The sequence below is a fragment of the Oncorhynchus gorbuscha genome, unplaced genomic scaffold (assembly GCF_021184085.1).
Source record: "Oncorhynchus gorbuscha isolate QuinsamMale2020 ecotype Even-year unplaced genomic scaffold, OgorEven_v1.0 Un_scaffold_35:::fragment_2:::debris, whole genome shotgun sequence".
Classification (NCBI taxonomy): Eukaryota; Metazoa; Chordata; class Actinopteri; order Salmoniformes; family Salmonidae; genus Oncorhynchus; species Oncorhynchus gorbuscha.
In genome coordinates, this window is record NW_025745210.1 from 466,868 (window position 1) to 483,087 (window position 16,220).

General features: G+C 46.9%; 1 protein-coding gene across 2 annotated transcripts in view; it reads left to right on the top strand.

Moving 5' to 3' along the window:
• LOC124017951 (basal cell adhesion molecule-like) overlaps window positions 1-16,220 on the top strand; it is a 116,934-nt gene that overhangs the window by 88,294 nt on the left and 12,420 nt on the right. Inside the window, exons 6-16 of one of the 2 annotated variants that reach the window (XM_046333191.1) lie at window positions 12-194; window positions 519-640; window positions 798-945; window positions 1,100-1,215; window positions 4,231-4,372; window positions 11,338-11,462; window positions 11,609-11,750; window positions 12,151-12,186; window positions 12,727-12,747; window positions 13,392-13,533; window positions 16,067-16,163. In XM_046333191.1, coding sequence (XP_046189147.1) covers window positions 12-194; window positions 519-640; window positions 798-945; window positions 1,100-1,215; window positions 4,231-4,372; window positions 11,338-11,462; window positions 11,609-11,750; window positions 12,151-12,186; window positions 12,727-12,747; window positions 13,392-13,533; window positions 16,067-16,163 — 1,274 coding nt within the window. The remainder of the gene's footprint in view (window positions 1-11; window positions 195-518; window positions 641-797; window positions 946-1,099; window positions 1,216-4,230; window positions 4,373-11,337; window positions 11,463-11,608; window positions 11,751-12,150; window positions 12,187-12,726; window positions 12,748-13,391; window positions 13,534-16,066; window positions 16,164-16,220) is intronic. The other variant, XM_046333192.1, reaches the window with a different exon arrangement.

Below are 16,220 nucleotides of genomic sequence, written 5' to 3' on the forward strand. Positions count from 1 at the left end.
TCCCCCTCTAGAGGTATACATGGTGCCGTCAGTGGTAAAGGAAGCATCAGGTCTGTTCACCATCACCAGCACCCTGATGATGCAGCCCCAGAAGGCTGACAAGGACAGCGTGTACCACTGCACCGTGGAGTACAGCATGCCCAACGACATGATCAAGCAGATCGACTCTGACACCTTCTCCCTCACCCTCAACTGTGAGTGGCTGTCTGTCTGTATCTGTCTCCTCACTCTCTCTCATTCTTGCTCCCTCCTACTCTCTCTTTTTCTCTCTCTCTGTCTGTCTGCCTTACTCTTTTCTTTCTCTCTGTGCTCTCTGTCCATCATCCACTTCTCATCATGTCATGTCAGAAACTGCAGTCCTGAGATCAGCCTGTCATTCATCACCCTTTTGAACTCCCTCCCTCCCTCCCTCGCTCCCTCCCTCCCTCCCTCCCTCCCTCCCTCTATTTCCCTCTCCCCCCCTCTCCCTCTCCCACGCCATTCATCCCCCTCTCTCTCTCTCCCTTGCTCTTATCCAGATCCCTCTGAGACAGCGACCTTTGTCCTGGTGAACAATGAGCCAATCAGAGAGGGTGACGAGGTGAAGATGATGTGTGAGACAGATGGAAACCCTCAGCCTGAGTTTGATTTCTCCAAGGATGTAAGGACCAGCACACATGTACTGCATTTCAGACTATACAGCAGTGCAGCTATACACAAACCCTACAGTACTGCCATAGTACAACCTGTTCATCTCTTAAATCATTGAATAATCTCTCTCCACTCGCTCCCTCTTTCTTGCTCTCTCTCATGCTCAGGGGATAAACATTAAGGAAGGAGTTGCAGGGGGACTTTTGACTCTGAAGTCCGTCATGCGTTCGGATGCTGGGGTGTACAAGTGTATGGCCACCGACTTTGATAACCTGGATGCTGATCTTAATGGAGAAGTCACCCTCTCTGTCCACTGTGAGTATCCATCCATCCTCCGGTCTCCCCTGAGGTGGTACGCTTTTGATCCCAGAACATAATCCATTTTGAATGAATTCTCTCTCTCTTCACCACCCTCTTTCTCTCTCTCCTCCCCCTCTTTCTTTGTATCCCTCTTTTCTCTGCCTCTCAGACATTGACCCAATGAGTGTGAGGCCTGCTGGTCCATTGTCGACAATGACGGGAGACATGGTGGAGCTGCAGTGTAAGACCAAGGCCTCAGACTCACACACCGTCCAGTGGAAGAAGGCAAGTCCAGTCCACCTCTCCCTGCTTCCTCCCTGTGTTACTACCAGTCCACCTCTCCCTGCTTCCTCCCTGTGTTACTACCAGTCCACCTCTCCCTACTTCCCCCCTGTGTTACTAGCAGTCCACCTTTCCCTGCTTCCTCCCTGTGTTACTACCAGTCCACCTCTCCCTGCTTCCTCCCTGTGTTACTACCAGTCCACCTCTCCCTGTGTTACTACCAGTCCACCTCTCCCTGCTTCCTCCCTGTGTTACTACCAGTCCACCTCTCCCTGCTTCCTCCCTGTGTTACTACCAGTCCACCTCTCTCTGTGTTACTACCAGTCCACCTCTCCCTGCTTCCTCACTGTGTTACTACCAGTCCACCTCTCTCTGTGTTACTACCAGTCCACCTCTCCCTGCTTCCTCACTGTGTTACTACCAGTCCACCTCTCTCTGTGTTACTACCAGTCCACCTCTCTCTGTGTTACTACCAGTCCACCTCTCCCTGCTTCCTCCCTGTGTTACTACCAGTCCACCTCTCTCTGTGTTACTACCAGTCCACCTCTCTCTGTGTTACTACCAGTCCACCTCTCCCCGCTTCCTCTCTGTGTTACTACCAGTCCACCTCTCCCTGCTTCCTCCCTGTGTTACTACCAGTCCACCTCTCCCTGCTTCCTCCCTGTGTTACTACCAGTCCACCTCTCCCTGTGTTACTACCAGTCCACCTATCCCTGCTTCCTCCCTGTGTTACTACCAGTCCACCTCTCCCTGTGTTACTACCAGTCCACCTCTCCCTGTGTTACTACCAGTCCATCTCTCCCTGCTTCCTCACTGTGTTACTACCAGTCCACCTCTCCCTGCTTCCTCCCTGTGTTACTACCAGTCCACCTGTCCCTGCTTCCTCCCTGTGTTACTACCAGTCCACCTCTCCCTGCTTCCTCCCTGTGTTACTAGCAGTCCACCTTTCCCTGCTTCCTCCCTGTGTTACTACCAGTCCACCTCTCCCTGCTTCCTCCCTGTGTTACTACCAGTCCACCTCTCCCTGTGTTACTACCAGTCCACCTCTCCCTGCTTCCTCCCTGTGTTACTACCAGTCCACCTCTCCCTGCTTCCTCCCTGTGTTACTACCAGTCCACCTCTCCCTGCCTCCTCCCTGTGTTACTACCAGTCCACCTCTCTCTGTGTTTCTACCAGTCCACCTCTCCCTGCTTCCTCACTGTGTTACAACCAGTCCACCTCTCTCTGTGTTACTACCAGTCCACCTATCTCTGTGTTACTACCAGTCCACCTCTCCCTGCTTCCACCCTGTGTTACTACCAGTCCACATCTCCCTGTGTTACTACCAGTCCACCTCTCCCTGCTTCCTCACTGTGTTACTACCAGTCCACCTCTCCCTGCTTCCTCCCTGTGTTACTACCAGTCCACCTCTCCCTGTGTTACTACCAGTCCACCTCTCTCTGTGTTACTACCAGTCCACCTCTCCCTGCTTCCTCACTGTGTTACTACCAGTCCACCTCTCCCTGTGTTACTACCAGTCCACCTCTCCCTGTGTTACTACCAGTCCACCTCTCCCTGTGTTACTACCAGTCCACCTCCCCCTGTGTTACTACCAGTCCACCTCTCCCTGTGTTACTACCAGTCCACCTCTCCCTGTGTTACTACCAGTCCACCTCTCCCTGTGTTACTACCAGTCCATCTCTCCCTGCTTCCTCACTGTGTTACTACCAATCCACCTCTCTCTGTGTTACTACCAGTCCACCTCTCCTTGCTTCCTCACTGTGTTACTACCAGTCCACCTCTCTCTGTGTTACTACCAGTCCACCTCTCCCTGCTTCCTCCCTGTGTTACTACCAGTCCACCTCTCCCTGCTTCCTCACTGTGTTACTACCAGTCCACCTCTCTCTGTGTTACTACCAGTCCACCTCTCCCTGCTTCCTCCCTGTGTTACTACCAGTCCATCTCTCCCTGTGTTACTACCAGTCCACCTCTCTCTGTGTTACTACCAGTCCACCTCTCCCTGTGTTACTACCAGTCCATCTCTCCCTGTGTTTTCTACCAGTCCACCTCTCTCTGTGTTACTACCAGTCCACCTCTCCCTGCTTCCTCACTGTGTTACTACCAGTCCACCTCTCTCTGTGTTACTACCAGTCCACCTCTCCCTGCTTCCTCCCTGTGTTACTACCAGTCCACCTCTCCCTGTGTTACTACCAGTCCACCTCTCCCTGTGTTACTACCAGTCTACCTCTCTCTGTGTTACTACCAGTCCATCTCTCCCTGCTTCCTCACTGTGTTACTACCAGTCCACCTCTCCCTGCTTCCTCCCTGTGTTACTACCAGTCCACCTCTCCCTGCTTCCTCCCTGTGTTACTACCAGTCCACCTCTCCCTGTGTTACCACCAGTCCACCTCTCCCTGCTTCCTCCCTGTGTTACTACCAGTCCACCTCTCCCTGCTTCCTCCCTGTGTTACTACCAGTCCACCTCTCCCTATATCCTCCCTGTGTTACTACCAGTCCACCTCTCCCTAGTTCCTCCCTGTGTTACTACCAGTCCACCTCTCCCTGTGTTACTACCAGTCCACCTCTCCCTGCTTCCTTCCTGTTTTACTACCAGTCCACCTCTCCCTGCTTCCTCCCTGTGTTACTACCAGTCCACCTCTCCCTTCTTCCTCCCTGTGTTACTACCAGTCCAACTCTCCCTGCTTCCTCCCTGTGTTACTACCAGTCCACCTCTCCCTGCTTCCTCCCTGTGTTACTACCAGTCCACCTCTCCCTGCTTCCTCCCTGTGTTACTACCAGTCCAACTCTCCCTGCTTCCTCCCTGTGTTACTACCAGTCCACCTCTCCCTGCTTCCTCCCTGTGTTACTACCAGTCCACCTCTCCCTGTTGTGAACTTGTTACTGGTTAAGGAATGTGGTTGTACTCAGCAGGACTGAGTTTTTGTGAGAACCCAGAGAGGGCATGGAAGAACAAGAGAGAAGAATTTGAGTGTGTGTGTCCAACTGTCCCCTAATCTCATACCTGTGTGTGTTCAACAGGGCTCCACGGTGCTGTCCCAGACTGGTGTCTTGTCTCTGAAGTCGGTGACATTCGCTGAAGCTGGCGAGTACTCCTGTGTGGGCGCAGTGCCCTCTGTGCTTGGGCTCACCTCCAAGGCCAGCGTCAATCTCACCGTCTCAGGTACACAGAAGCACACACACACACACACACACACACACACACACACACACACACACACACACACACACACACACACACACACACACACACACACACACACACACACACACACACACACACACACACACACACACACACACACACACACACACACAACCATGTGTTAGTGACCCTGTGGTGGTTCTGATATTTTTCAAATAGGACTACAGGGCTTGTTAATGTATAAATAGACCATAAGACATAAGATGGTCAGTATATCATACAACTCAGATGGAGTAAAGGAAGTGGTGATGGTACAGTATATCATAAGACTCAGATGGAGTAAAGGAAGTGGTGATGGTACAGTATATCATACAACTCAGATGGAGTAAAGGAAGTGGTAATGGTACAGTATATCATACAACTCAGATGGAGTAAAGGAAGTGGTGATGGTACAGTATATCATAAGACTCAGATGGAGTAAAGGAAGTGGTGATGGTACAGTATATCATACAACTCAGATGGAGTAAAGGAAGTGGTGATGGTACAGTATATCATAAGACTCAGATGGAGTAAAGGAAGTGGTGATGGTCAGTATATCATAAGATTCAGATGGAGTAAAGGAAGTGGTGATGGTCAGTATATCATAAGATTCAGATGGAGTAAAGGAAGTGGTGATAGTCAGTATATCATAAGTCTCAGATGGAGTAAAGGAAGTGGTGATGGTACAGTATATCATAAGACTCAGATGGAGTAAAGGAAGTGGTGATGGTCAGTATATCATAAGAATCAGATGGAGTAAAGGAAGTGGTGATAGTCAGTATATCATAAGACTCAGATGGAGTAAAGGAATGTGATGGTCAGTATATCATAAGACTCAGATGGAGAAGTGGTGATGGTCAGTATATCATAAGACTCAGATGGAGTAAAGGAAGTGGTGATGGTCAGTATATCATAAGACTCAGATGGAGTAAAGGAAGTGGTGATGGTCAGTATATCATAAGAATCAGATGGAGTAAAGGAAGTGGTGATGGTCAGTATATCATAAGACTCAGATGGAGTAAAGGAAGTGGTGATGGTCAGTATATCATAAGACTCAGATGGAGTAAAGGAAGTGGTGATGGTCAGTATATCATAAGACTCAGATGGAGTATGGTCAGTATATCATAAGACTCAGATGGAGTAAGAAGATGGAGTGATGGTGATGGTCAGTATATCATAAGACTCAGTGGTGATGGGTATATCATAAGTCAGATGGAGTAAAGGAAGTGGTGATGGTCAGTATATCATAAGACTCAGATGGAGTAAAGGAAGTGGTGATGGTCAGTATATATCATAAAGAAGTGGTGATGGTCAGATGGATGGAGTAAAGGAAGTGGTGATGGTCAGTATATCATAAGACTCAGATGGAGTAAAGGAAGTGGTGATGGTCAGTATATCATAAGACTCAGATGGAGTAAAGGAAGTGGTGATGGTCAGTATATCATAAGATCATGAAGAACTCAGATGGAGTAAAGGAAGTGGTGATGGTCAGTATATCATAAGACTCAGATGGAGTAAAGGAAGTGGTGATGGTCAGTATATCATAAGACTCAGATGGAGTAAAGGAAGTGGTGATGGTCAGTATATCATAAGACTCAGATGGAGTAAAGGAAAAGGAAGTGGTGATGGTGATGGTCAGTATATCATAAGACTCAGATGGAGTAAAGGAAGTGGTGATGGTCAGTATATCATAAGACTCAGATGGAGTAAAGGAAGTGGTGATGGTCAGTATATCATAAGACTCAGATGACTCAGATGGAAAGGAAGTGGTGATGGTCAGTATATCATAAGACTCAGATGGAGTAAAGGAAGTGGTGATGGTCAGTATATCATAAGACTCAGATGGAGTAAAGGAAGTGGTGATGGTCAGTATATCATAAGACTCAGATGGAGTAAAGGAAGTGGTGATGGTCAGTATATCATGAAGTATATCATAAGACTCAGATGGAGTAAAGGAAGTGGTGATGGTCAGTATATCATAAGACTCAGATGGAGTAAAGGAAGTGGTGATGGTCAGTATATATATCAGATGGAGTAAAGGAAGTGGTGAAGTATATCATAAGACTCAGATGGAGTAAAGGAAGTGGTGATGGTCAGTATATCATAAGACTCAGATGGAGTAAAGGAAGTGGTGATGGTCAGTATATCATAAGACTCAGATGGAGTAAAGGAAGTGGTGATGGTCAGTATATCATGAAGAATCAGATGGAGTAAAGGAAGTGGTGATGGTCAGTATATCATAAGACTCAGATGGAGTAAAGGAAGTATATCATAAGACTCAGATGGAGTAAAGGAAGTGGTGATGGTCAGTATATCATAAGACTCAGATGGAGTAAAGGAAGTGGTGATGGTCAGTATATCATAAGACTCAGATGGAGTAAAGGAAGTGGTGATGGTCAGTATATCATAAGACTCAGATGGAGTAAAGGAAGTGGTGATGGTCAGTATATCATAAGACTCAGATGGAGTAAAGGAAGTGGTGATGGTCAGTATATCATAAGACTCAGATGGAGTAAAGGAAGTGGTGATGGTCAGTATATCATAAGAATCAGATGGAGTAAAGGAAGTGGTGATGGTCAGTATATCATAAGACTCAGATGGAGTAAAGGAAGTGGTGATGGTGTATATCATAAGTCAGATGGAGTAAAGGAAGTGGTGATGGTATATCATAAGACTCAGATGGAGTAAAGGAAGTGGTGATGGTCAGTATATCATAAGAATCAGATGGAGTAAAGGAAGTGGTGATGGTCAGTATATCATAAGACTCAGATGGAGTAAAGGAAGTGGTGATGGTCAGTATATCATAAGACTCAGATGGAGTAAAGGAAGTGGTGATGTCAGATGGAGTAAAGGAAGTGGTGAGTATATCATAAGACTCAGATGGAGTAAAGGAAGTGGTGATGGTCAGTATATCATAAGACTCAGATGGAGTAAAGGAAGTGGTGATGGTCAGTATATCATAAGACTCAGATGGAGTAAAGGAAGTGGTGATGGTCAGTATATCATAAGACTCAGATGGAGTAAAGGAAGTGAAGTGGTGATGGTCAGTATATCATAAGACTCAGATGGAGTAAAGGAAGTGGTGATGGTCAGTATATCATAAGAATCAGATGGAGTAAAGGAAGTGGTGATGGTCAGTATATCATAAGACTCAGATGGAGTAAAGGAAGTGGTGATGGTCAGTATATCATAAGACTCAGATGGAGTAAAGGAAGTGGTGATGATGGTCAGTATATCATAAGACTCAGATGGAGTAAAGGAAGTGGTGATGGTCAGTATATCATAAGACTCAGATGGAGTAAAGGAAGTGGTGATGGTCAGTATATCATAAGACTCAGATGGAGTAAAGGAAGTGGTGATGGTCAGTATATCATATCAGATGGAGTAAAGGAAGTGGTGATGGTCAGACTCAGATGGAGTAAAGGAAGTGGTGATGGTCAGTATATCATAAGACTCAGATGGAGTAAAGGAAGTGGTGATGGTCAGTATATCATAAGACTCAGATGGAGTAAAGGAAGTGGTGATGGTCAGTATATCATAAGACTCAGATGGAGTAAAGGAAGTGGTGATGGTCAGTATATCATAAGACTCAGATGGAGTATATATAAGACTCAGATGGAGTGGTGATGGTCAGTATATCATAAGACTCAGTGGTGATGGTCAGTATATCATAAGACTCAGATGGAGTAAAGGAAGTGGTGATGGTCAGTATATCATAAGACTCAGATGGAGTAAAGGAAGTGGTGATGGTCAGTATATCATAAGACTCAGATGGAGTAAAGGAAGTGGTGATGGTCAGTATATCATAAGACTCAGATGGAGTAAAGGAAGTGGTGATGGTCAGTATATCATAAGAATCAGATGGAGTAAAGGAAGTGGTGATGGTCAGTATATCATAAGACTCAGATGGAGTAAAGGAAGTGGTGATGGTCAGTATATCATAAGACTCAGATGGAGTAAAGGAAGTGGTGATGGTCAGTATATCAGATGGAGTAAAGGAAGTGGTGATGGTCAGTATATCATAAGACTCAGATGGATGGAAGTGGTGAAAGTATATCATAAGACTCAGATGGAGTAAAGGAGTGGTGATGGTCAGTATATCATAAGACTCAGATGGAGTAAAGGAAGTGGTGATGGTCAGTATATCATAAGACTCAGATGGAGTAAAGGAAGTGGTGATGGTCAGTATATCATAAGACTCAGATGGAGTAAAGGAAGTGGTGATGGTCAGTATATCATAAGACTCAGATGGAGTAAAGGAAGTGGTGATGGTCAGTATATCATAAGACTCAGATGGAGTAAAGGAAGTGGTGATGGTCAGTATATCATAAGACTCAGATGGTCAGTATATCATAAGACTCAGATGGAGTAAAGGAAGTGGTGATGGTCAGTATATCATAAGACTCAGATGGAGTAAAGGAAGTGGTGATGGTCAGTATATCATATCAGATGGAGTAAAGGAAGTGGTGAAGTATATCATAAGACTCAGATGGAGTAAAGGAAGTGGTGATGGTCAGTATATCATAAGACTCAGATGGAGTAAAGGAAGTGGTGATGGTCAGTATATCAAGACTCAGATGGAGTAAAGGAAGTGGTGATGGTCAGTATATCATAAGATCAGATGGAGTAAAGGAAGTGGTGATGGTCAGTATATCATAAGACTCAGATGGAGTAAAGGAAGTGGTGATGGTCAGTATATCATAAGACTCAGATGGAGTAAAGGAAGTGGTGATGGTCAGTATATCATAAGACTCAGATGGAGTAAAGGAAGTGGTGATGGTCAGTATATCATAAGACTCAGATGGAGTAAAGGAAGTGGTGATGGTCAGTATATCATAAGACTCAGATGGAGTAAAGGAAGTGGTGATGGTCAGTATATCATAAGACTCAGATGGAGTAAAGGAAGTGGTGATGGTCAGTATATCATAAGACTCAGATGGAGTGAATGGTGATGGTCAGTATATCATAAGACTCAGATGGAGTAAAGGAAGTGGTGATGGTCAGTATATCATAAGACTCAGATGGAGTATATCAAAGGAAGTAAAGGAAGGTGATGGTCAGTATATCATAAGACTCAGATGGAGTAAAGGAAGTGGTGATGGTCAGTATATCATAAGACTCAGATGGAGTAAAGGAAGTGGTGATGGTCAGTATATCATAAGAATCAGATGGAGTAAAGGAAGTGGTGATGGTCAGTATATCATAAGACTCAGATGGAGTAAAGGAAGTGGTGATGGTCAGTATATCATAAGACTCAGATGGAGTAAAGGAAGTGGTGATGGTCAGTATATCATAAGACTCAGATGGAGTAAAGGAAGTGGTGATGGTCAGTATATCATAAGACTCAGATGGAGTAAAGGAAAAGTATATCATAAGAAGATGGTGATGGTGATGGTCAGTATATCATAAGAATCAGATGGAGTAAAGGAAGTGGTGATGGTCAGTATATCATAAGACTCAGTGGTGATGGAGTAAAGACTCAGAAGTGTGGTGATGGTCAGTATATCATAAGACTCAGATGGAGTAAAGGAAGTGGTGATGGTCAGTATATCATAAGACTCAGTGGTGATGGAGTATATCATAAGAAGATGGGTAAAGAAGTGGTGATGGTCAGTATATCATAAGACTCAGATGGAGTAAAGGAAGTGGTGATGGTCAGTATATCATATCAGATGGAGTAAAGGAAGTGGTGATGGTCAGTATATCATAAGACTCAGATGGAGTAAAGGAAGTGGTGATGGTCAGTATATCATATCAGATGGAGTAAAGGAAGTGGTGAAGATCATAAGACTCAGATGGAGTAAAGGAAGTGGTGATGGTCAGTATATCATAAGACTCAGATGGAGTAAAGGAAGTGGTGATGGTCAGTATATCATAAGAATCAGATGGAGTAAAGGAAGTGGTGATGGTCAGTATATCATAAGACTCAGATGGAGTAAAGGAAGTGGTGATGGTCAGTATATCATAAGATCAGATGGAGTAAAGGAAGTGGTGAAGTATATCATAAGACTCAGATGGAGTAAAGGAAGTGGTGATGGTCAGTATATCATAAGACTCAGATGGAGTAAAGGAAGTGGTGATGGTCAGTATATCATAAGACTCAGATGGAGTAAAGGAAGTGGTGATGGTCAGTATATCATAAGAATCAGATGGAGTAAAGGAAGTGGTGATGGTCAGTATATCATAAGACTCAGATCAGTGGTGATCAGTATATCATAAGACTCAAATTGAGTAAAGGAAGTGGTGATGGTCAGTATATCATAAGTCTCAGATGGAGTAAAGGAAGTGGTGATGGTCAGTATATCATAAGACTCAGATGGAGTAAAGGAAGTGGTGATGGTCAGTATATCATAAGACTCAGAGTAAAGGAAGTGGTGATGGTAAAGGAAGTGGTGATGGTCAGTATATCATAAGACTCAGATGGAGTAAAGGAAGTGGTGAAGTATATCATAAGAATCAGATGGAGTAAAGGAAGTGGTGATGGTCAGTATATCATAAGTCTCAGATGGAGTAAAGGAAGTGGTGATGGTCAGTATATCATAAGACTCAGATGGAGTAAAGGAAGTGGTGATGGTACAGTATATCTCTTCCTGTCGTGGATTTGAATGATATTTTTTTTCCTGATATTCTCTCGCCCACTTTCTTTCCTATCTATATCTCTCTGCACCTCCCTACCCTTCTCCATCACCCCTCTCTACCGCTTGTCCTCCTCCCTCTCTCTTCTCTCACTTTACCTCTACCTCTCTCCCACCCCCTCCCTCTCTCTCTACCACTCTCCCTCCTCCATCACCCCTCTCTACCTCTTGTCCCCCTCCCTCTCTCTCTACCACTCTCCCTCCTCCATCTCCCCTCCCCCTCTACCTCTACTACTCTCCCTTCCTGTGTCTTTACCTCTCTCTCTCCCTCCCCCTCTCTCTCTCTCCTCTCTCCCTCCCTCTCTCTAGGTAAACCTGAGATTGACGCAGCTGTTGATGGAATGGTGGAGAAGGAGGGAGACATGGTGACTCTGTCCTGCTCTGCTCACGGACATCCTGCCCCACAGTTCACCTGGACACCCTCAGGAAAGGAAGTGAGTTTGTGTGCATTGTGTGCATTGACAAATCTTTGTGAACTTATGTTATGAGCCCTTAGAACAACTCCTCTAATGAATTGTCATCTCTTAACCCATCTTTCTCACCCCTCCCCCCATCCCCCCTCTCGCCCCTCCTCTCCCAGTCGGTGTCGGTGAAGGGTAACAAGGTGGTCAGTATGGTCATGCTGGAGGCCAGTGCTGCGGTCCTGATGGACGGGGTCACCTGTGAGGCCAGTAACGACCACGGCGCAGCCTCGCAGGCCTTCAAAGTCACCACCAAACAAGGTCAGTGCGGCCCTCCACTTCTCTTAACGTTCTTATCGCTCTCTCTCTCTGTCTCTCTCTCTTTCTCTCTCTGTCTCTCTCAATCTCTCAATCTCTCTCTCTCTCTCTCTCTCTCTCGCTCTCTCTCTCTCTCAATCTCTCTCTCTCTCTCTCTCTCTCTCTCTCTCTCTCTCTCTCTCTCTCTCTCTCTCTCTCTCTCTCTCTCTCTCTCTCTCTCTCTCTCTCTCTCTCTCTCTCTCTCTCTCTCAATCTCTCTCTCTGTCTCTCTCTCTCTCTCTCTCTCTCTCTCTCTCTCTCTCTCTCTCTCTCTCTCTCTCTCTCTCTCGTTCTCTGTCCCTCTCCTCCATTGTGGTGTAACAGTAAACTGTAGTCTAATCCGGTTCCTCTCCTCTCCCTGCAGCCGTCGATCCCAACGCAGCCAATGATACAGGCAGAGGTAGACACTTATCCGTCTTCTCCCTCCTCCTTTCCTCCCTGTCAGGACTCTGTGTTGTAAATAGCCTGTAGTACTTCACCCTTCCTCCAAGCACTCTACTGTACTGTACATTGTATATTTCCCTATTACTACTGAACACTGTGGATATTGTATATTGTGTTTAGTTTGTCATCTTTGTATGATGTCTGTCCTATATTCTGTGGATGCTGTGACTTTTCCCTCCCCTGGGGGGGTAATAAAGGATGATATTCTATTCTATCCTCTTCCACTCTCTTCTTTTCTTTTCTCAGCGTGTCTTTGTCACTTCTTTTTCCCACTGCGTTCTTCTCTTTCACTCTTTTTCCTCCCTGTGCTGTGCTTTTCAGTTGCTGTGGGCTTGTGAGTAGTTGTAACTAGAGTATGTGTTGTGGTGTCTGTGTTTGTACACTAGTATGTGTGTTGTTGGTTGTTAGTGGGTGCACATATTGGTGCGGTGTGTGTTGTTGCTTTGCTATGCAGTGGGTCTGAGGAACTGCCTTTCTTTCAAAATGCTGCTCAAAGGGAACCATGTGCTTAAAACAGGTCTGTACAAATACCTCTGTGTGTATGTGTGTTACATTGTGTGTATGCGATACAGAGAGAGAAAAGGTGTGTGTGTGTGTGTGTGTGTGTGTGTGTGTGTGTGTGTGTGTGTGTGTGTGTGTGTGTGTGTGTGTGTGTGTGTGTGTGTGTGTGTGTGTGTGTGTGTGTGTGTGTGTGTGTGTGTGTGTGTGTGTGTGTGTGTGTGTGTGTGTGTGTGTGTGTGTGTGCGTGCGTGCGAGTGTGCGTGTAGGCCCCCCTCTTAGCCCCACCACACTATTGTCATCTCAATCTCAAAGCTGAACAAACCTCCCCCTCCACTTTCCTCATCTCCCCTCCACCCATCCAATGTTCTCCTCCCAACACCACTCATCCCATTTCTGCCCCTCTACTCCCTCACCTCCCTCTCATTCTTCCATTACCCACTCATACCCCGCCACTCCCTCCCTCCTGCCTCCATTGCTGTCCCTCCCTCTTCAACCCTTCTCACCCTTATCCCTCCTCACCTCCCACCCCCTCCTCCCTACCTCTTTCTCCTCTCACCTCACCCCATCCATCCCCTCTAACTTCACTTTCCATCCAACCTCTCCCTTCTCCACCTCTCCCCCCGTGCCTTCATCTCCCCCTCCATCTCTCCATGCCTCTAGCTGATACGCAGCAGGGTGGCTCCAGTGGCGTGGTGATAGCCGTGGTGGTGTGTGTCCTAATGCTGCTGCTGCTGGTGGCACTCCTCTACTTCCTCAACAAGAAGGGCAAGCTGCCCTGCAGCAAGAAGGACAATAAGGAAGTGTGAGTAACAGGAGGGAGGTTAGGGTGGATGGAGGGAGAGAGGAGAGGGAGGAGGGATGGAGGAGAGAGGAGGGGGGGAGGGATGAGGGTTTCTAAAGAAAGCTGAGAGTACAGATTATCTGACTGTACTTTACCTCCCTCTGAGAGGACTGTTTCTCTCTCCCTCTGGGAGGGGGTTAGGGTGGACTGGAGAGTTTTCTCTCTCCTCTGAGACTGTTTCTCTCTCCCTCTGGGGGAGGGGAGGGACTGTTTCTCTCTCCCTCTGACTGTTTCTCTCTCCCTCTGGGTGTTTCTCTCTCCCTCTGAAACGGTTTCTAAAGCTAAATGCATCTGTTTCTCTCTCCCTCTGATCTAATTGTTTCTCTCTCCCTCTGAGTAACCCTCAGATTATCTGTTCTCTTTACTGTACTGTTTCTCTCTCCCTTGCTAACTCTCCCTCTGCTAACCCTCTACTGTTTCTCTCTCCCTCTGCTAACCCTCTACTGTTTCTCTCTCCCTCTGCTAACCCTCTACTGTTTCTCTCTCCCTCTGCTAACCCTCTACTGTTTCTCTCTCCCTCTGCTAACCCTCTACTGTTTCTCTCTCCCTCTGCTAACCCTCTACTGTTTCTCTCTCCCTCTGCTAACCCTCTACCGTTTCTCTCTCCCTCTGCTAACCCTCTACCGTTTCTCTCTCCCTCTGCTAACCCTCTACCGTTTCTCTCTCCCTCTGCTAACCCTCTACCGTTTCTCTCTCCCTCTGCTAACCCTCTACTGTTTCTCTCTCCCTCTGCTAACCCTCTACTGTTTCTCTCTCCCTCTGCTAACCCTCTACTGTTTCTCTCTCCCTCTGCTAAACCGTTTCTCTCTCCCTCTGCTAACCCTCTACTGTTTCTCTCCCTCTGTTTCTCTCTCCCTCTGCTAACCCTCTACTGTTTCTCTCTCCCTCTGCTAACCCTCTACTGTTTCTCTCTCCCTCTGCTAACCCTCTACTGTTTCTCTCTCCCTCTGCTAACCCTCTACTGTTTCTCTCTCCCTCTGCTAACCCTCTACTGTTTCTCTCTCCCTCTGCTAACCCTCTACTGTTTCTCTCTCCCTCTGCTAACCCTCTAACCCTCTGTTTCTCTCTCCCTCTGCTAACCCCTACTGTTTCTCTCTCCCTCTGCTAACCCTCTACTGTTTCCCTCTAACTGTTTCTCTCTCCCTCTGCTAACCCTCTACCGTTTCTCTCTCCCTCTGCTAACCCTCTACTGTTTCTCTCTCCCTCTCTAACCCTCTACTGTTTTCTCTCCCTCTGCTAACCCTCTACTGTTTCTCCCTCTGCTAACCCTCTACTGTTTTCTCCCTCCTAACCCTCTGCTAACCCTCTACTGTTTCTCTCTCCCTCTGCTAACCCTCTACTGTTTCTCTCTAACCCCTCTGCTAACCCTCTACTGTTTTCTCTCCCTCTGCTAACCCTCTCTGTTTCTCTCCCTCTGCTAACCCTCTACTGTTTCTCTCTCCCTCTGCTAACCCTCTACTGTTTCTCTCTCCCTCTGCTAACCCTCCGTTTCTCTCTCCCTCTGCTAACCCTCTACTGTTTCTCTCTCCCTCTGCTAACCCTCTACTGTTTCTCTCTCCCTCTGCTAACCCTCTACCCTCTGCTAACCCTCTACTGTTTCTCTCTCCCTCTGTTTCTCTCTCCCTCTAACCCTCTACTGTTTCTCTCTCCTCTGCTAACCCTCTAACCCTCTCTGCTAACCCTCTACTGTTTCTCTCTCCCTCTGCTAACCCTCTACTGTTTCTCTTCCCTCTGCTAACCCTCTACTGTTTCTCTCTCCCTCTACTGTTTCTCTCTCCCTCTCTGTTTCTCTCTCCCTCTGCTAACCCTCTACCGTTTCTCTCTCCCTCTGCTAACCCTCTCCCTCTGCTTCTCGTTTCTCCCTCTGCTAACCCTCTACCTGTTTCTCTCTCCCTCTGCTAACCCTCTACCGTTTCTCTCTCCCTCTGCTAACCCTCTACCGTTTCTCTCTCCCTCTGCTAACCCTCTACCGTTTTTCTCCCTCTCTAACCCTCTACTGTTTCTCTCCCTCTGCTAACCCTTACTGTTTCTCTCCCCTCTGCTAACCTCTGCTAACCCTCTACCGCTAACCCTCTACTGTTTCTCTCTCCCTCTTTCTCTCTCCCTCTGCTAACCCTCTACCGTTTCTCTCTCCCTCTGCTAACCCTCTACCGTTTCTCTCTCCCTCTTAACCCTCTACTGTTTCTCTCTCCCTCTCGTTTCTCTCTCCCTCTGTCTGTCCATGTTCTCTCCCTCCTTCTACCGTTTCTCTCTCCCTCTGCTAACCCTCTACCGTTTCTCTCTCCCTCTGCCAACCCTCTACCGTTTCTCTCTCCCTCTGCTAACCCTCTACCGTTTCTCTCTCCCTCTGCTAACCCTCTACCGTTTCTCTCTCTGTCTGTCCATGTTCTCTCCTTCTATCAACCTATCTCTCCCTCTCTCTATACTACCTCTCTCCCTCTCTCTCTATGCTATCTCTCTCTCTCTCTGCCTCTTCTGTGTGTGTCTCCTGCAGGGAAAGTGGGAATGTGAATAATGACATTGTGGTGGAGATGAAGACAGAAAAGGCCAATGAAGAAGCTGGCCTCCTGAACAAGCCAGCAGCACAGCAGGTCAGAGGGCAGGGGTCACTGGTGGGACGGTAGTGGTAGGAGAAGGGGGGATTGGTT